Source organism: Larus michahellis, chromosome 1 (genome assembly GCF_964199755.1).
Source record: "Larus michahellis chromosome 1, bLarMic1.1, whole genome shotgun sequence".
NCBI classification, from domain to species: domain Eukaryota; kingdom Metazoa; phylum Chordata; class Aves; order Charadriiformes; family Laridae; genus Larus; species Larus michahellis.
In genome coordinates this window covers 69,047,012-69,060,691 of record NC_133896.1, presented here as the reverse complement: position 1 = coordinate 69,060,691, position 13,680 = coordinate 69,047,012, and the positions used below count along the sequence as shown (strand labels likewise).

Sequence of the window (13,680 nt, the reverse complement as noted above, 5' to 3'; positions counted from 1 at the left end):
GGGTTAGTGAGGGGAAAGGTTTTTTCCTTTCCTTCCCTTCCACAAAGAGAAAACCCTTCCACAGGCTTTGCAGAGATCCTGGTGGCTTCCGTCTCCCTTTCTTTGCTCCCTAGGAGCTCACTGGTGTCTTTGGGGCACCTGTTTGCCCCTCAGAAAAGCCCCTTCTATAAGCTGCTAACAAACTGAATTCCCATGTGCTATGCAGAAGCCTTCAGCTGTTGTCTCACTACATTACTAAATTCAAGGAATGTTACAGAAAAAACAGGTGTGGTGAGGCTTAACATGGCCCTGACTTGCCATCTCCTTCCTGTATTATACAGACGTTTGTTGGTTGTAGAGGCAATTTAGGAGTTGAATGTGGAAGTGTGTTTTAATATTTCTGCAGCAAAGATGCACTACAAGTCATTATGTGATATAAGTGTTCCTAGTATTAACATACCATTTGTTGCTGTAACACCTTGAACTAAAGAGCCAGCCCTTAGGGGGAGTGGCTAGAAAACTTCATGTCTTTGGAGAAGGATAAATGCAACCCTGACAATGATGGGAAGGGATGTTCACTGCCTCCCATTTGCCATGTAACACAGATCACTTTGGGTGCACCATCTGGGGGAAGGGTTACGCTAACATGGATTTATTATGGAGAGAGGCTAAACTGTCCTCAGTTCTTCTGTTAGCAGCGGTGGGGACAGCATGTGCTCCCAGCCCTGCGTTGGGTCCCTCTGTGCAGCCCTTGCCCTGCTTCCCTGAACCATGCCCTGAGACAGGGCATAGGAGGCTTTCAGAGCGGTTGCCTGGAGCACATCAGAGCTGTTGTTGTTGCAGTCCCCACAACAGAGGTCCCAGTTGCATACCCCCTGGGCAGGTTATGGAGGGCCTGGCTCTGTTGGAGGCAGCACAGCTGCCTGGCAGTCAGAGCTCTTCAACCAAGGCAGCAGTGGCAGTGAAAAGGTTCCTGAGTTGTCACATGGACTGGTATCTAGAGAGGCTTGTGAGCAGAAGGGTACAAATGACTCAGCATCTTTGCTGTGACTCTGACACAGCCTCTTGGCAATGGTTTAAATTTAGTGATGTTCCCTTTCTGTTGCTAGCTTGTGTGGTGTTTACCTGATAGAAGGGAGGATGAGAGATAGAACTGCTAAGCCTTATGTTGCCTAGAGACAGTTAAACCACCTGAGCAAAGTGCAAACCGACACTGGAGATTAAACAGGAACCAGGTTTGACAGACTGTGGAAGCTAGCGAAGCAGCGTGCAGCTGAAGTGGCTTTTGGTAATGACCCCTGTGAGAGCCTGAATGCTCGATTAAGAGAAGCATATATCTTATTTAAGAATATTTTAAGCTTTGCCTGTGGAAGTCAGTTGTGACATGCCACTTCCAAAACAGGTAGCGGGCAGAAGTCTGAGCCCAGAAAGTGTGCTGAGATGAAGGGATGGTTAAAGCTGAAAGATTCAGTGTTCAGGTCTCGAAATACACTGCCTGCTGAGTGTCGTGGTGTAGTGTCACTTTGACAGAAGCTGCTAGCTCCTGATAACTGCCACAGCGCTTCTAAAGTAATCTCCAAACCATTCCAAAGAGTTTGTTGACTACTGCAGGAGCAGGGATTCTTATTCCTAAGTGTCATGGTTTAGCCCCAGCTGGCAACAAACTCTGCTGCTTGCTCACTCCTCTTTCCCCCCACCTCCAGTGGGATGGGGAGAGAATTGAAAGAAAAAGTCAAAACTTGTGGGTTGGGATAAAGGCAGTTTAACAGAACAGCAAAGGAAAGAGGAAAACAGCAACAATAGTACTGATAAAAGAATATACAAAGTGAGTAATACACAGTACAATTTTGCTCACCGCCCAATGCCCAGCCCAGTCCCCAGCAGCGATTCCCATCCCCCCCAGCCAACTCCCCCAGTTTTATACTCAGCATGGTATCAAATATCCCCTGGGCCAGTTTGGGTCAGCCACCCAGGCTGTGTCCCCTTGAAAATTAACCCTATCCTAGCTGAAACCAGGACACTAAGTGTCCTTTCTGATAAAATAAACTATAACATTGATAATCAGGATAAGATTTAAAAAGCTTTCAGGAAGTTAGGAACTCAACACCTAGTTTTTTAGAATGCATAAAGTATGCATAAAGCATAGAATGCATAAAGCACCTGGGCCAAAGAGCATGGTATCGAGTGGGTATATTACATCTCCTGTCATGCACCAGCCTCCAGGAAAACCAAATGATACAATGGACTGTCAAAAACTACACTGAGAGCAATGGGTGGAGGGGCCTTCAAACATTGGGATACACATTTAGCAAAAGCCACCTAGTCACTTAACACCAGGGGATCTACCAATCGAGCTGGCCCTGCCCAATCAAAACTTCCACATACTGTAGAAGGGGATAAAGTCCCTGTAGTGCATTTGAAGAATATGTTAGGGAAGACAGTATGGGTTAGTCCTGCCTCAGGCAAAGGCAAACCCATCCGCGGGATTGCTTTTGCACAAAGACCTGGGTGCACTTGGTGGATGATGTGGAAGGATGGGCAAGTCCGATGTGTATCTCGAGGGGATTTGATTTTGGGTGAGAATAGCCTATAATTAAATTGTATGATGTTAATTGCTAAATAATACTGCCACTGCATGTCATCACTACTACAGTTGCTGTATGCCATATCAATGGTGTTACGGTAAGAATCACCCAGGCTAATGAAGGATGAACTTTCATGAAACTGAGAAAACTGTAGCGGTGATGGTACAGAAACTAGCTTCAGCAGCTAGCACCCAGCAGCTTCCTCGAGATTGACATGTTCAACCCACAGACCGTGGGCACGAGCCGTGCCAGGTACACAAGCCACGAGCTCCAGATGCAGTAGGCAACAATCCAACACCACACACACACCATCTTTCCTGCCCTGAAAGACTGTTATGAAAGATGGACCCCAATAGTCATGGATTAAATTAACGGTCATTTTAGAGGGATGGCCCATAGACTAAGGGAATGATGCCTTTGTGTGTGTGTGTGTGTGTGTGTGTGTGTATATGTATACATAAAGACAGTAAAAGTGGTGGTGATTAATTGGAAAATGTAGGATCTGGGCATGACGTAGGTGGTATAGAATAAGGGGTGGATAATGGCCTGGTTTCAGCTGTTAGAGAGTTAATTTTCACAAGAAGCTGGGAGAGGACACAGCCAGGTTGGCTGACCCATGCTGGCCAGGGAGATATTTGATACCATGTGTCGTCATACTCAGTATATAACTGGGGGAGTTGGCTGGAGGGGGCAGGGATCACTGCTTGGGAACGGGCTGGGCATAGGGTTCCAGGTGGTGAGCAATTGCACTATCACTCGCTTTGTATATTCTTTCATCAGTATTATTGTTTTTCTCTTCTTTTGCAGTTCTATTAAACCATCTTTATCCCAACCCAGTAGTTTTACCTCTTTCTTCTGATTCATCCCAGGGGGGAGGGAGGCGTGAGCGAGTGGCCGTGTGGTACTTAGTTGCCGGCTGGGGCTAAACCATGACAGTATGTCAGATTAGAATTTTAAAAACTCCACTGATTCACTGTGCTCTGTTATAAGCTTGCATATACTGAATTGTAGTGGTTTTAGCATGTGTATTAGAGCTTGAAAAGGCTTACATTAGAAGTTCAAGGAAGAAGAGCAAGTCTTTTTGCATTGCTGGGAGTGTTGGGGCATTACTGCAACTGATCATATCTTACAGCACAATTTACCTGCAATTTATGGAATAAAAGATGTCTCTGTATGACCCCTCCTAAATTTCTGTATATTACATACAAAAAAGGTGACCTAATGGTAGACATGTGCAATACACAGACAACTCTGTGCTCACTGGGAACAAAGTGTATTTTAAAATTACTCCTCATCATTTTCTTCTTCAAATGAGTCAGTTCCCACTTCTTCATAGTCTTTCTCCAGGGCAGCCAGGTCCTCTCGGGCCTCTGCAAATTCTCCTTCCTCCATGCCTTCACCCACATACCAGTGCACAAAAGCTCTCTTGGCATACATCAGATCAAATTTGTGATCGAGCCTTGCCCAAGCCTCTGCAATGGCCGTGGTGTTGCTCAGCATGCAGACTGCTCGCTGAACTTGAGCTAGGTCTCCACCAGGAACTACTGTAGGAGGCTGGTAGTTGATCCCCACCTGGAAACAGGAATATGAGAGAAGGTTATAGAAAGGCAGGATGAGAAAGCAGTCAAAGAGCTGAAAAAAAAGTGAGTAAAGTTACAGATGCTGGCATAGAGTAGTGTTACTATCAAAACTACCAGATGGTAAATGCCATAAAAATTAATAGCATCATAAACAGTATGATACATGGTCATTTTAAGGTCTATATTATTCTTCTGTTTAATATACTGTGTCAGCTTTCTTAACAGCTACTCAACACTGAACATACAGTTTCACCAAAATGCTCTATAGAAACTAATACAGGAAGTTGGTTCCCAGTTAAGTTTTCATAAACCATCTATTTGAATGACAAATGTTTTTCCCCTGCTAGTATCTGTATTATTATTGAAATTGTGTTTCCCGACACTGCTATATAGCCAGTGAGGAGAGGCTGTATAACAATTCTGGATGAGGGTGTTAACTGACAGATTCCCTAATATCAACATTTCTTTTATTGCTTGTATTGGTTTTGATATTTCCTTAGTTTTATATGATGCTTCAGAGGGAACACTCACTGGCTTTTTCAAAATTCAGGTCTGAAATTAATACTTCTGTAGATTTTAACTCAAACACACTTCATATTTCCACTTACATAAATGTTTAGGGGTCTGTGTCAATGGGTTGTCCAAAGGAGGAAAGGCACATTCTATACAAACGCACTTTTCTTACGTTCTATCTTCTCACAAGTGGAAAACATGCAAGGTCTACAACTTTAAACACAAGTTTTCTGCTACACTGAACTTGCCCTTTAAACATTAAAGAGAAGCTCATGGCAGCCCTGCTCACCTTGAAGCCTGTTGGACACCAGTCTACAAACTGGATAGTTCTCTTGGTCTTGATGGCAGCAATTGCTACGTTGACATCTTTGGGAACTACATCACCACGGTAGAGCATGCAGCAGGCCATGTACTTCCCATGTCTTGGGTCACACTTCACCATCTGGCTGTTGGGCTCAAAGCAGGAGCTGGTGATTTCAGCCACCGTGAGCTGCTCGTGGTATGCTCTCTCAGAGGAGATGATGGGGGCGTAGGTCACTAAGGGGAAGTGGATGCGCGGGTAGGGCACCAGGTTTGTCTGGAACTCCGTCAGATCCACATTGAGGGCACCGTCAAAGCGCAGCGAGGCCGTGATGGAGGAGACAATCTGGCTGATGAGGCGGTTGAGGTTAGTGTAAGTGGGGCGCTCGATGTCCAGGTTTCGGCGGCAGATATCGTAGATGGCCTCATTATCCACCATGAAGGCACAGTCCGAATGCTCCAGGGTGGTGTGCGTGGTCAGGATGGAATTGTAGGGCTCCACCACAGCGGTGGAGACCTGAGGGGCTGGGTAGATAGCAAACTCTAGCTTGGACTTCTTTCCATAATCCATGGAGAGGCGTTCCATCAGTAAGGAGGTGAAGCCAGAGCCGGTACCCCCGCCAAAGCTGTGGAAGATCAGGAAACCTTGCAGCCCAGAACAGGCATCAGCCTGAAAGTCAATAGGAAAGTGAAAGAATACGGGCTGAAGAGAAATGAAAGCACTTCTTCTACTACGCGAGCTTATTCTGAGCTGAGGGAGAGAGCAGTTATCAGCAATATAAAACATAGCTTTCATGGCAGGTTTTCTTGAGAAAGTGCTGATGATAATCCTGTCCTTTGCTTCCTTCACTGGCTCAACTTATGATGTAAAAATTGGACTCTTATTTGTGGGGCTTCTCTCTTTGAACTTCACACTTTTAGTTAGTCTAGCTGAAACCAGCGATGCAGAACTGCCTAATCCACCCTTCTATATCAGTATCGGGGCTCCAGGGCTGCGCTAATAATGAAGAATTACATATTTAGAACCACTTTTTAAGACTATCTGAAGGCATACAGCTGGAAAGTGAACTACTGGGTTTCTCTCTCTTGGACTAGTAATGATGCCTCTGTATGTCTTGCAATCGCTTTTCTGAACCGTTGGTATCATTTGTAGTTAACAAGCTACCTCTTCTGCACTTCTTCTTTCTGCAGAACCCATACTGCTGTTTCAAAACTACTGGGACTTACCAGCTTACGGACACGATCAAGCACCACATCGATGCTTTCTTTGCCAATGGTGTAGTGGCCGCGGGCATAGTTGTTAGCTGCGTCTTCCTTTCCAGTGATCAGCTGTTCTGGATGAAAAAGTTCCCGGAAGATGCCGGCCCGCACTTCATCTGATCAAGAAAGAGAAATTCTAAGAAGCTGCATGGCTGTGCTCCGACGCCAACAAATTCTGGTTGCTGTTGGCATTGATGCAAGCTTTCAGTCACTGGAGGTCATGTCTGCCAAAACCAGATGCTAATGGAGAAGGGAAAACTGTTTCCCAAGCATTTTTAAATTGTTGCATTCTGTTGATTAATGGTGTGACTTGTATCCAGCCACAGAAATTGCTGTCTTCTAAAGAACTTGTCCATTGTACAGACAGTACTGATAAAAGGACAAGTCACCAGAAAAAACTGTGAAGAAAATCAAGTTCCCCCAGGTGCCTCAATTTTTAGAAATCCTTCTGTTCCTGGAGGGAAAATGTCAGGCTCCCACTTTGGATCCGAATTGGAGAAAAGCAGAATTTGAATGGCAAAAATGGATAAACAAAACCAAAATTTGAATATTTCTGCAAAGAGAAGTCATACAAACCGTGTGTACTAGTTATTAAACTGCTGAGGATCGTGCTGTTGCTATGTTTTATAACACCTATGGAGATAGAATCATATGGAGTCATGACAGAATCTAGCATTCTGTGTCACAAGAAAATTAATTTTATGCTATCTAGTGGTAGACCAAGATACAAAGGGTGTGCTGCTTCGTACCAGTGGAGTCTGGTGGCACACCATGGTGATATCAAGAAGAGTAAGCTCTTCTCCACTTTCCAGCTTTATTTCTATACTGACCTACTACAGTTGGTTCCAAGTCCACCATTACAGCTCGTGGCACATGCTTCCCAGTGAGTGTTTCGTTGAAAAACGTGGTAAAAGAGTCATCATAGTTGACTTTATCATGCAGCTCCTTGAAGGTGCCGTCCGGCTGAATGCCATGCTCCAGGCAGAAGAGTTCCCAGCATGCATTTCCTATCTGAACTCCAGCCTGGCCAACATGAACAGAGATGCACTCACGCTAAAGGGAGAGAGCAGAGACAAGGTCAGAAAAAACACAGCACATTAGTCCTCCTTATTCCTAATGGTTACTTTTTCCCAGTGTATTGCTTTTCCCAAAAATGGTGAATTCTTGCTGTCAGCATTTCATTTGTTTGCTCAGCCCCATGACCACAATGAAACTGTACATATACACACCAGATACTGGGACAGCTCTTTAAAAAATTGAGATCTTTGTGCAGTAATATACGGGTACATGAAAACAGGAGGAAAAAAAAATAATTTCAGTTACACAAATCCCACCTTTTCTCCTATGGATTGGCCCTGCTGAGGAGTATATCCCAGTTTAGTTTATTTTTACTCCTGGCTGGAACCTGACACAACCATGTGGTATGCTTCAACCTTATGTGACCCAAGGCAGGTGGTGTCTTTCGATCCTTTTACCCTCTGATAGCAGGCTAGAGTGGAAACTTGGAAGAACTGCTTTAAGCAATATTCACCTCAGGAAATTATTTCAGATTCTCCTGGTTGAAACAAATGTTCCTTCAAGCTCCTGAGCAGCTATGAATTTTACATTGCATGTCCAATGCTTATTCAGGCAGTGTCATTGCAATATAGCATGCTTATTTGCATAAATTTGAACATAGTTCCTGTGGTAGCCAGAAACTTCAATGAAAAGAAAACAAAGTGTGTAACACCAGCCTAAAATAGGCAGGTGCCAATTGCTCCAAAGTCCTTTACACTTAGAGTACAGGAGTATGAAGGACCTGGTGCTGGATTTCATAAGTTCAGAAATAGAATTGTAAAGCAGATAATTCTGAGTTAGTCCCGACAATTACGACACCGGCTGTAGTGAAAGGCAGTTTTGTAAGGAGAGAGCGGTTTCAGACATGAGTTTTTCAGCTTCAGTTTCTGCTTTGGAGCAATTGTAATTATCGTCTTCTGAGCTCTGTCTTTGTGACCTCAATGGCTCTGTCTAAATGAGGGAGTAAGAAAGGGTCAGGTCATAGTACTGAACACTGACCCGTGATCGCCTGTGCTGATTGATAATTAGCACACTCTCAGGCACAGTTTTGGCTTTTGCCAGTTCATACTTTTCCAGACAATGCTTGGGTACCATCCAGAATACAACTCATTGTCAATAATGGTTTCCAGTGAGCAGGTCACTGATCACTGCCTAGCTTTGGAAAGGGAAAGAGAATTCAGATGCCTAAATATGAAGCAGGCCATGTTACCTGGCTTCAAGGCCAGAAAATGGTCCTCGCTCATTTTTATTTTGTAATATCTCATTTAGAGATATCCAGTGACTTAATAGCAGATTTGGCCAGGTAATTTTTTATTTTTTTTCAAATGCTGTAACTGCTTACCCTACAAAATCATCCTGTGACCTGAGAGTGAAATGCATCTTCCCCAAAAATTAAATCCTCAGGCAGAACATGTGACCAGAAGCATCTCTGGAGCAGCGTATTCTTCACAAATTGACTTACACTTTAGAAACGTAACTGAAGGTATTTTTTCAGAAGCAAGTGGAATTTCAGAAGTCACCACTGCCCCAGTTAGTCATCCTCAGAAGTTCAAATGAATATGGAAAGTCAGTTTAAATATTTCATTCAATGAAATATATTATTTCTATTCAGTACTCATTGGTAAGTTGCTGACCCTGCAAATGCGTATGCAGCAGTGTGTGTAACATGCTCTCAGGTGCAGTTGCACAACCTGTTTTTCTCAACTGAGTTGTGCAAAAGTATCTGAGTTATTTGAGTGATGATGAGGCTTCGTAGGTGGGTATGTTGCAGGGGAGTTGCAATCTGGAGGATTACTCAGGAGTCACTGAAGGCATATTTGGGCTTAGAGAATTCAGTTAATGCTGATTTTGCACAGGATAGGCTCCTGCTTTTCTTTTAAATCCCAGTGTGAATCTGTGAGGCTGGCAGCAAGAAAAAAAGTTTTTTCCTTTTAAACACGGCAATGAGCCAGGTGACTTTTTAAAATAATATCTTTTAGAGCAAAGCTACAATTACAAGTCAAGCAATACCCGGAATATAAAGAGCTACTTTGCTCTGTTCCTCAGATCAATAGAGGAATTGGTCTGTTTTTTCACAGATGGAGCAAGTGAATATTGCCTTAGAAAGTTAATATTGTAAAGCTTAATCATAGAAGCACAGAATCATAGAATGGTTTTGGTTGGAAGGGAGCTTAAAGATCATCTAGTTCCAAGCCCCCTGCCGTGGGCAGGGACACCTCCCACTAGACCAGGCTGCTCAAAGCCCCATCCAGCCTGGCCTTGAACACTCCCAGGGATGGGAATGTAGGAGTACAGCTGAAGACTGCAGAATCAGTTCCTTTTCTTTTAGACTGAGCTTTCAGCTGCGCTAGTTTGAAGCAGTATCTCAGCCCTGCCTTTTGAACCAGACCTCTTGCCGTGACACCTGCCTTCAACTCCCATCTTCTCCTACCCCAGCAGTAATTTGGAAGTATTCTGACAAGAAGAGAGTAACAAAGAGGTTTCTAATTTTGTATAGTGAACAGCTTTAAAATAGATATCGGACTTTTAGTAGGGAAGAGAGTGGGACTTCTTCGGAGTCACAGACAGAGTAAACTGATCTCTATGTGGTATTTAAATTTGGAGCCTACACCAAACTCATGTTTCACATCCCATCACTAATGTACCAGGACCTGTCTAAGAAGCTGTGGACCTGACTTTTTATCTACCAAGAGACAGTGGAAGGGGGCCAGGTCCTTTGTGAAACTAAACCTGGCACAGCTTTGACTCTATTGAAGAAACAGAATACTACCTGGCTTAAGTATTTACTGTACAAAGGCAGACTTTAGTCTTCCAGCTGTTCCCAAAACGTCCTCACTATCCTAAGTCTGCCTTAAGGCACAGGGAGCCTGTGGAAGTGTGTATCTCACTGGCAAAATGAGCGCTCTCGTTTTGGACCTGCAGCTGTACTGGCAGAAAATAACATAGTCGTCTGTACCCAAAATAAGACTCGGTGCTGGACTTAAATTGGAATACAAGGTGAAATGAATTTCTCACACTCTTAAGAGGTTTTGAGAGATTTCTACAAATTTATAATAAAGCCCCAAATCTTAAAAATCAAAGGCATTTTATACTTACTTAAATGCATACACATATAAAAATATTCACGCACTCCAGAAACACACATGTATAGCTATGAACAGTACAACCATTGGGGCTAAATGAATTTAAAACAGACACAAAGGTAAGTAACCTTTTTTGTTTTCTTTCTAAAAAAAATTATTATCTCACATGGAAATTAAGTTGTCTTGAGAAAATATAGTCATAACAGAAAGAACTAAAAAGCTAAGACTACAGATGTAATTTATCTTATAATTCCACTGATTGAGACTCTCTGAAGAAAACTTTGGTTTGCCATGCCTTACAGCTCCGGTGGTATTTTCCGACACTACTTTTCCCATCCTCTTACGTGGGAATGGGTGCGTAAGAGCAAGGTTTTGTGACACAGACCACTGATAACAACATCAGATCCCACTGCCTTCCCTGGCCCACGCTCCTCCCGGTCCCCATACGACTGGTGTTCCCACATCCCCCCCTTACCATGGTGTCTCCAGCGGTGTTTCCTTCCCTTTTGGATAAGTGGTGGCAGGTCTTTGCAGGAGCCCAGCTCAGAGGCAGCCTGGGCCCCTCACCCGGCACCTGCTGCTGCGCTTCAGTGTCACCGTGAGATGTGGAATAAGTCACAGACTCGGCCGTTCTGCCCGCTGAATCGCCGCCTCCTGCGCTCCTCCCTGACACCCTGCCTATGCAAAGCCACCCAGACAGGCAGGGCTCAGATATGCCCCAGATTTCAAATTTAGTCCCGCCTGGTTTGGCGGGCTTATTAAATCCGAGTGTGGCCACGTAACACGCTGTACACTGTACTTTCTAACACCTGAGTATTATCCATATATATCACCTACAAGACACATACCATCCCAGCTCCCTGTTCTGCCAGCATGCACATGTGTAGACAAAAATCACTCCTAAATTCCAATACAGAAGACCAAGAGGGTGTAAGAAAGCAAATTAATGAAAAAGAGAAGGATAGAAGAAAAACCAAAAACAGACAACTGGAAAGTAAATATAATTACCATTCTGAAGTGCGCCCTACCAGGTTTCTTAAATAATGGCCTGACTTCTTTCTGTCGTTACTCCAGCTGCCTCTCTATTAATGTTTCAATTTACTTCTATTGCTTCTCTTTCTGTGTAGAGTCATCTGGGCTGTCAGCAGTACAGGGCAGTATTAAGCAAAGACTCTAACTCATCTGTCCAAACACAGAAAGAAATTTGATTCTCATTGCAGTGCTTATTGCAAGGCATAGCTGGAGGCATCACACAAACGTTCTCACACCAAATTAGGGCAGTTGCCTCCACCAATTTATTGTCCGCTCCTTCTGCACTGGCTCAGCATTCTCAGCAGCTTCTCTCAGTGGAGAAATCCTTGTGTTTGCAACTCCTAGGTAGCAAAGAGGAAGGCACGCTTAATTGCTTGAATCTGAGTATTAACGTATCCCCTGATTTTATAAACATGCAGTTTATTATGATGCTTAATCAGTAGAAATTTAAATACACAATTCCTAAAATTTAAGTTAATCCACTTTGACATGATGGTATTAATACATTAGTTCTGCCACTGTTGGCAACCAGCATCTATGTATCTTCTCTAACTAATGCCTACCTTTTAACAGTGTGAAATAGTTCATACTCGTTTTTATAAACTTACATTTACTTTGGTATATATAGTCTTCATTTTGCTGATCTTTACATAAACCTGCAAATCACTGCTCTTCAATTTTGGCTAGGAAAAGCTACAGAGATTTCTGGAGCCACAAGGATTTTTTACAGAGGAAGAATTCCTGTGATAATTTGTGTCTGCTGCTTTGTTTAAGGTATCTGATTGGCACGCTTCTCCAGAAAACCACCAGGTCATTGCTTTGAGACTGAGAAATAGGTCGTTTTAGTGTTCTTCCAATGGAACTGGTAACATTCCAGATGAACTCCGGTGTTCCGGACAATCTGAAATGTTAAAGCTCACAGCTCCACCAGATGTGGACCTCTGTGCTGGTCTGGGGTGATGGTCAGACACAAATGTAAAAGCCCCAAGAAAGACCTGGGCATATTGTTTTTCATGAGGTTTCACTTCTGTTGCTCTGTCCGCCTTTGTTGCCGAGCGCTTAGGCAGAAAACCATCAGCCTACATTTAGAGGGTAGCCTGAAAGCACAGTGTGGGTCTGCAGTCCCAGGTACCGGTGAGTTTTGTTGACTCCAAAGTCGGCCTCTAGGCTCTGCTCCATAGAGACGTGAGGCAGATATGGCCTGGACCTGGGTTCTTGGAAAGAAAGACATCTTGCTCAATGCTGGCATTCAACTTGTGTTGGCAGATGGTGGCCTTGTAGGGGCATCTCTCTGTCCCACATGGAACAGGCTTGAAACACACCCTGCATGGGGAGGGTTGATTGCCCAGTGGCCTTATCAAAACCTGCCCACTTCAGCTTTTACCTTGTGACACTGTTAGATGATGACGAGAGCTAAGTAAGGCTGATGATTGTAAAAAAAACCCTGCCATGGAGTCCTGAGGTGTGCAAATAAGTGAATTTGGCATGAGTGCTAGAGTGGTTTTGCTGGTACTGCCAGAGGGCTTGTGAATAGCCCATGTTCCTTGGGGTGATGCGCAGCCTGCACACAACTGGGAGGGTCTGGATGTTCTCAGAGGGCTTCTCATGTGCACATGGACTGGGTGCCGTGCCATAGGTGCCCTCCAGAGCAATGCAACAGAGCAGTGCAGTTACGAGTTATTATCTCCAATTGTTTATGATTCTATCAAGATCAGCCTTTTAGAGGGATTTAAAAAAAAAAAAAAAACAAAGACCTTAACACTGCTGTATAAAACCTAACCCCTTTTTCTCTATTTAAAAATAGACACCTCTCTGAAAACAGCATTTTTGAATAATCTAGAGATTTCCACCAGATCTTAGGCCAAGAGAACAACTAAGTCCTGTGATCTATCAGTTCTGTTCTGACTAGAGATACAAATATGTCAATAGCAAATGAAGAACAGTTAACTCCTTTACCAGATGTGCATCACTCCCTACAGATTGTTTATCTAAGTCATTCACCAGTAGTGCCAGAATTGTGGATTATTTTAGAACAGTAACATGCCACCCTACAAAACAGTGCACTCCTAAGAAGTTCTTTGGTGATCATACAAAAACCTCTTTTGCTTTTAATTTTGTGTGTGAAAGTCTTTGCATTTCACACATATTATAGTACCTTCTTAGATAAATGAAGGTTTAAATACTTCCCTGTGTCCCCTCTAGAGCTCCATTCTGTCATTCTGTTGCCACCTACTGGGAGAATCGACAGCATCTCATTGCAGGTATTTCTGAAATTAGCCTAAAGTCTAGTAT

General features: G+C 43.6%; 1 protein-coding gene across 1 annotated transcript; it reads right to left on the bottom strand.

The window, feature by feature from the left end:
• Positions 1-3,338: 3,338 nt before the first annotated feature.
• LOC141737779 (tubulin alpha-8 chain) lies at positions 3,339-10,994 on the bottom strand. Its single transcript, XM_074572744.1, has 5 exons — positions 10,832-10,994; positions 7,048-7,270; positions 6,185-6,333; positions 4,947-5,627; positions 3,339-4,136 (listed from the first exon to the last, which is right to left on the bottom strand). The coding sequence occupies exons 1-5, from the start codon at positions 10,832-10,834 to the stop codon at positions 3,849-3,851; spliced, it is 1,344 nt and encodes a 447-aa protein (XP_074428845.1). The 5' UTR covers positions 10,835-10,994; the 3' UTR covers positions 3,339-3,848.
• Between the last annotated feature and the right edge of the window lie 2,686 nt (positions 10,995-13,680).

What these genes read in the sequence shown, in the direction of transcription:
- LOC141737779 (XM_074572744.1), bottom strand. An exon ending in CTTGGAACCAACTGTAGTAG is followed by an intron (nt 6,334 to 7,047) that starts GTCAGTATAGAA and finishes TTTCTTGATCAG; the next exon opens with ATGAAGTGCGGGCCGGCATC. An exon ending in GGTGTCCAACAGGCTTCAAG is followed by an intron (nt 4,137 to 4,946) that starts GTGAGCAGGGCT and finishes TCCTGTTTCCAG; the next exon opens with GTGGGGATCAACTACCAGCC.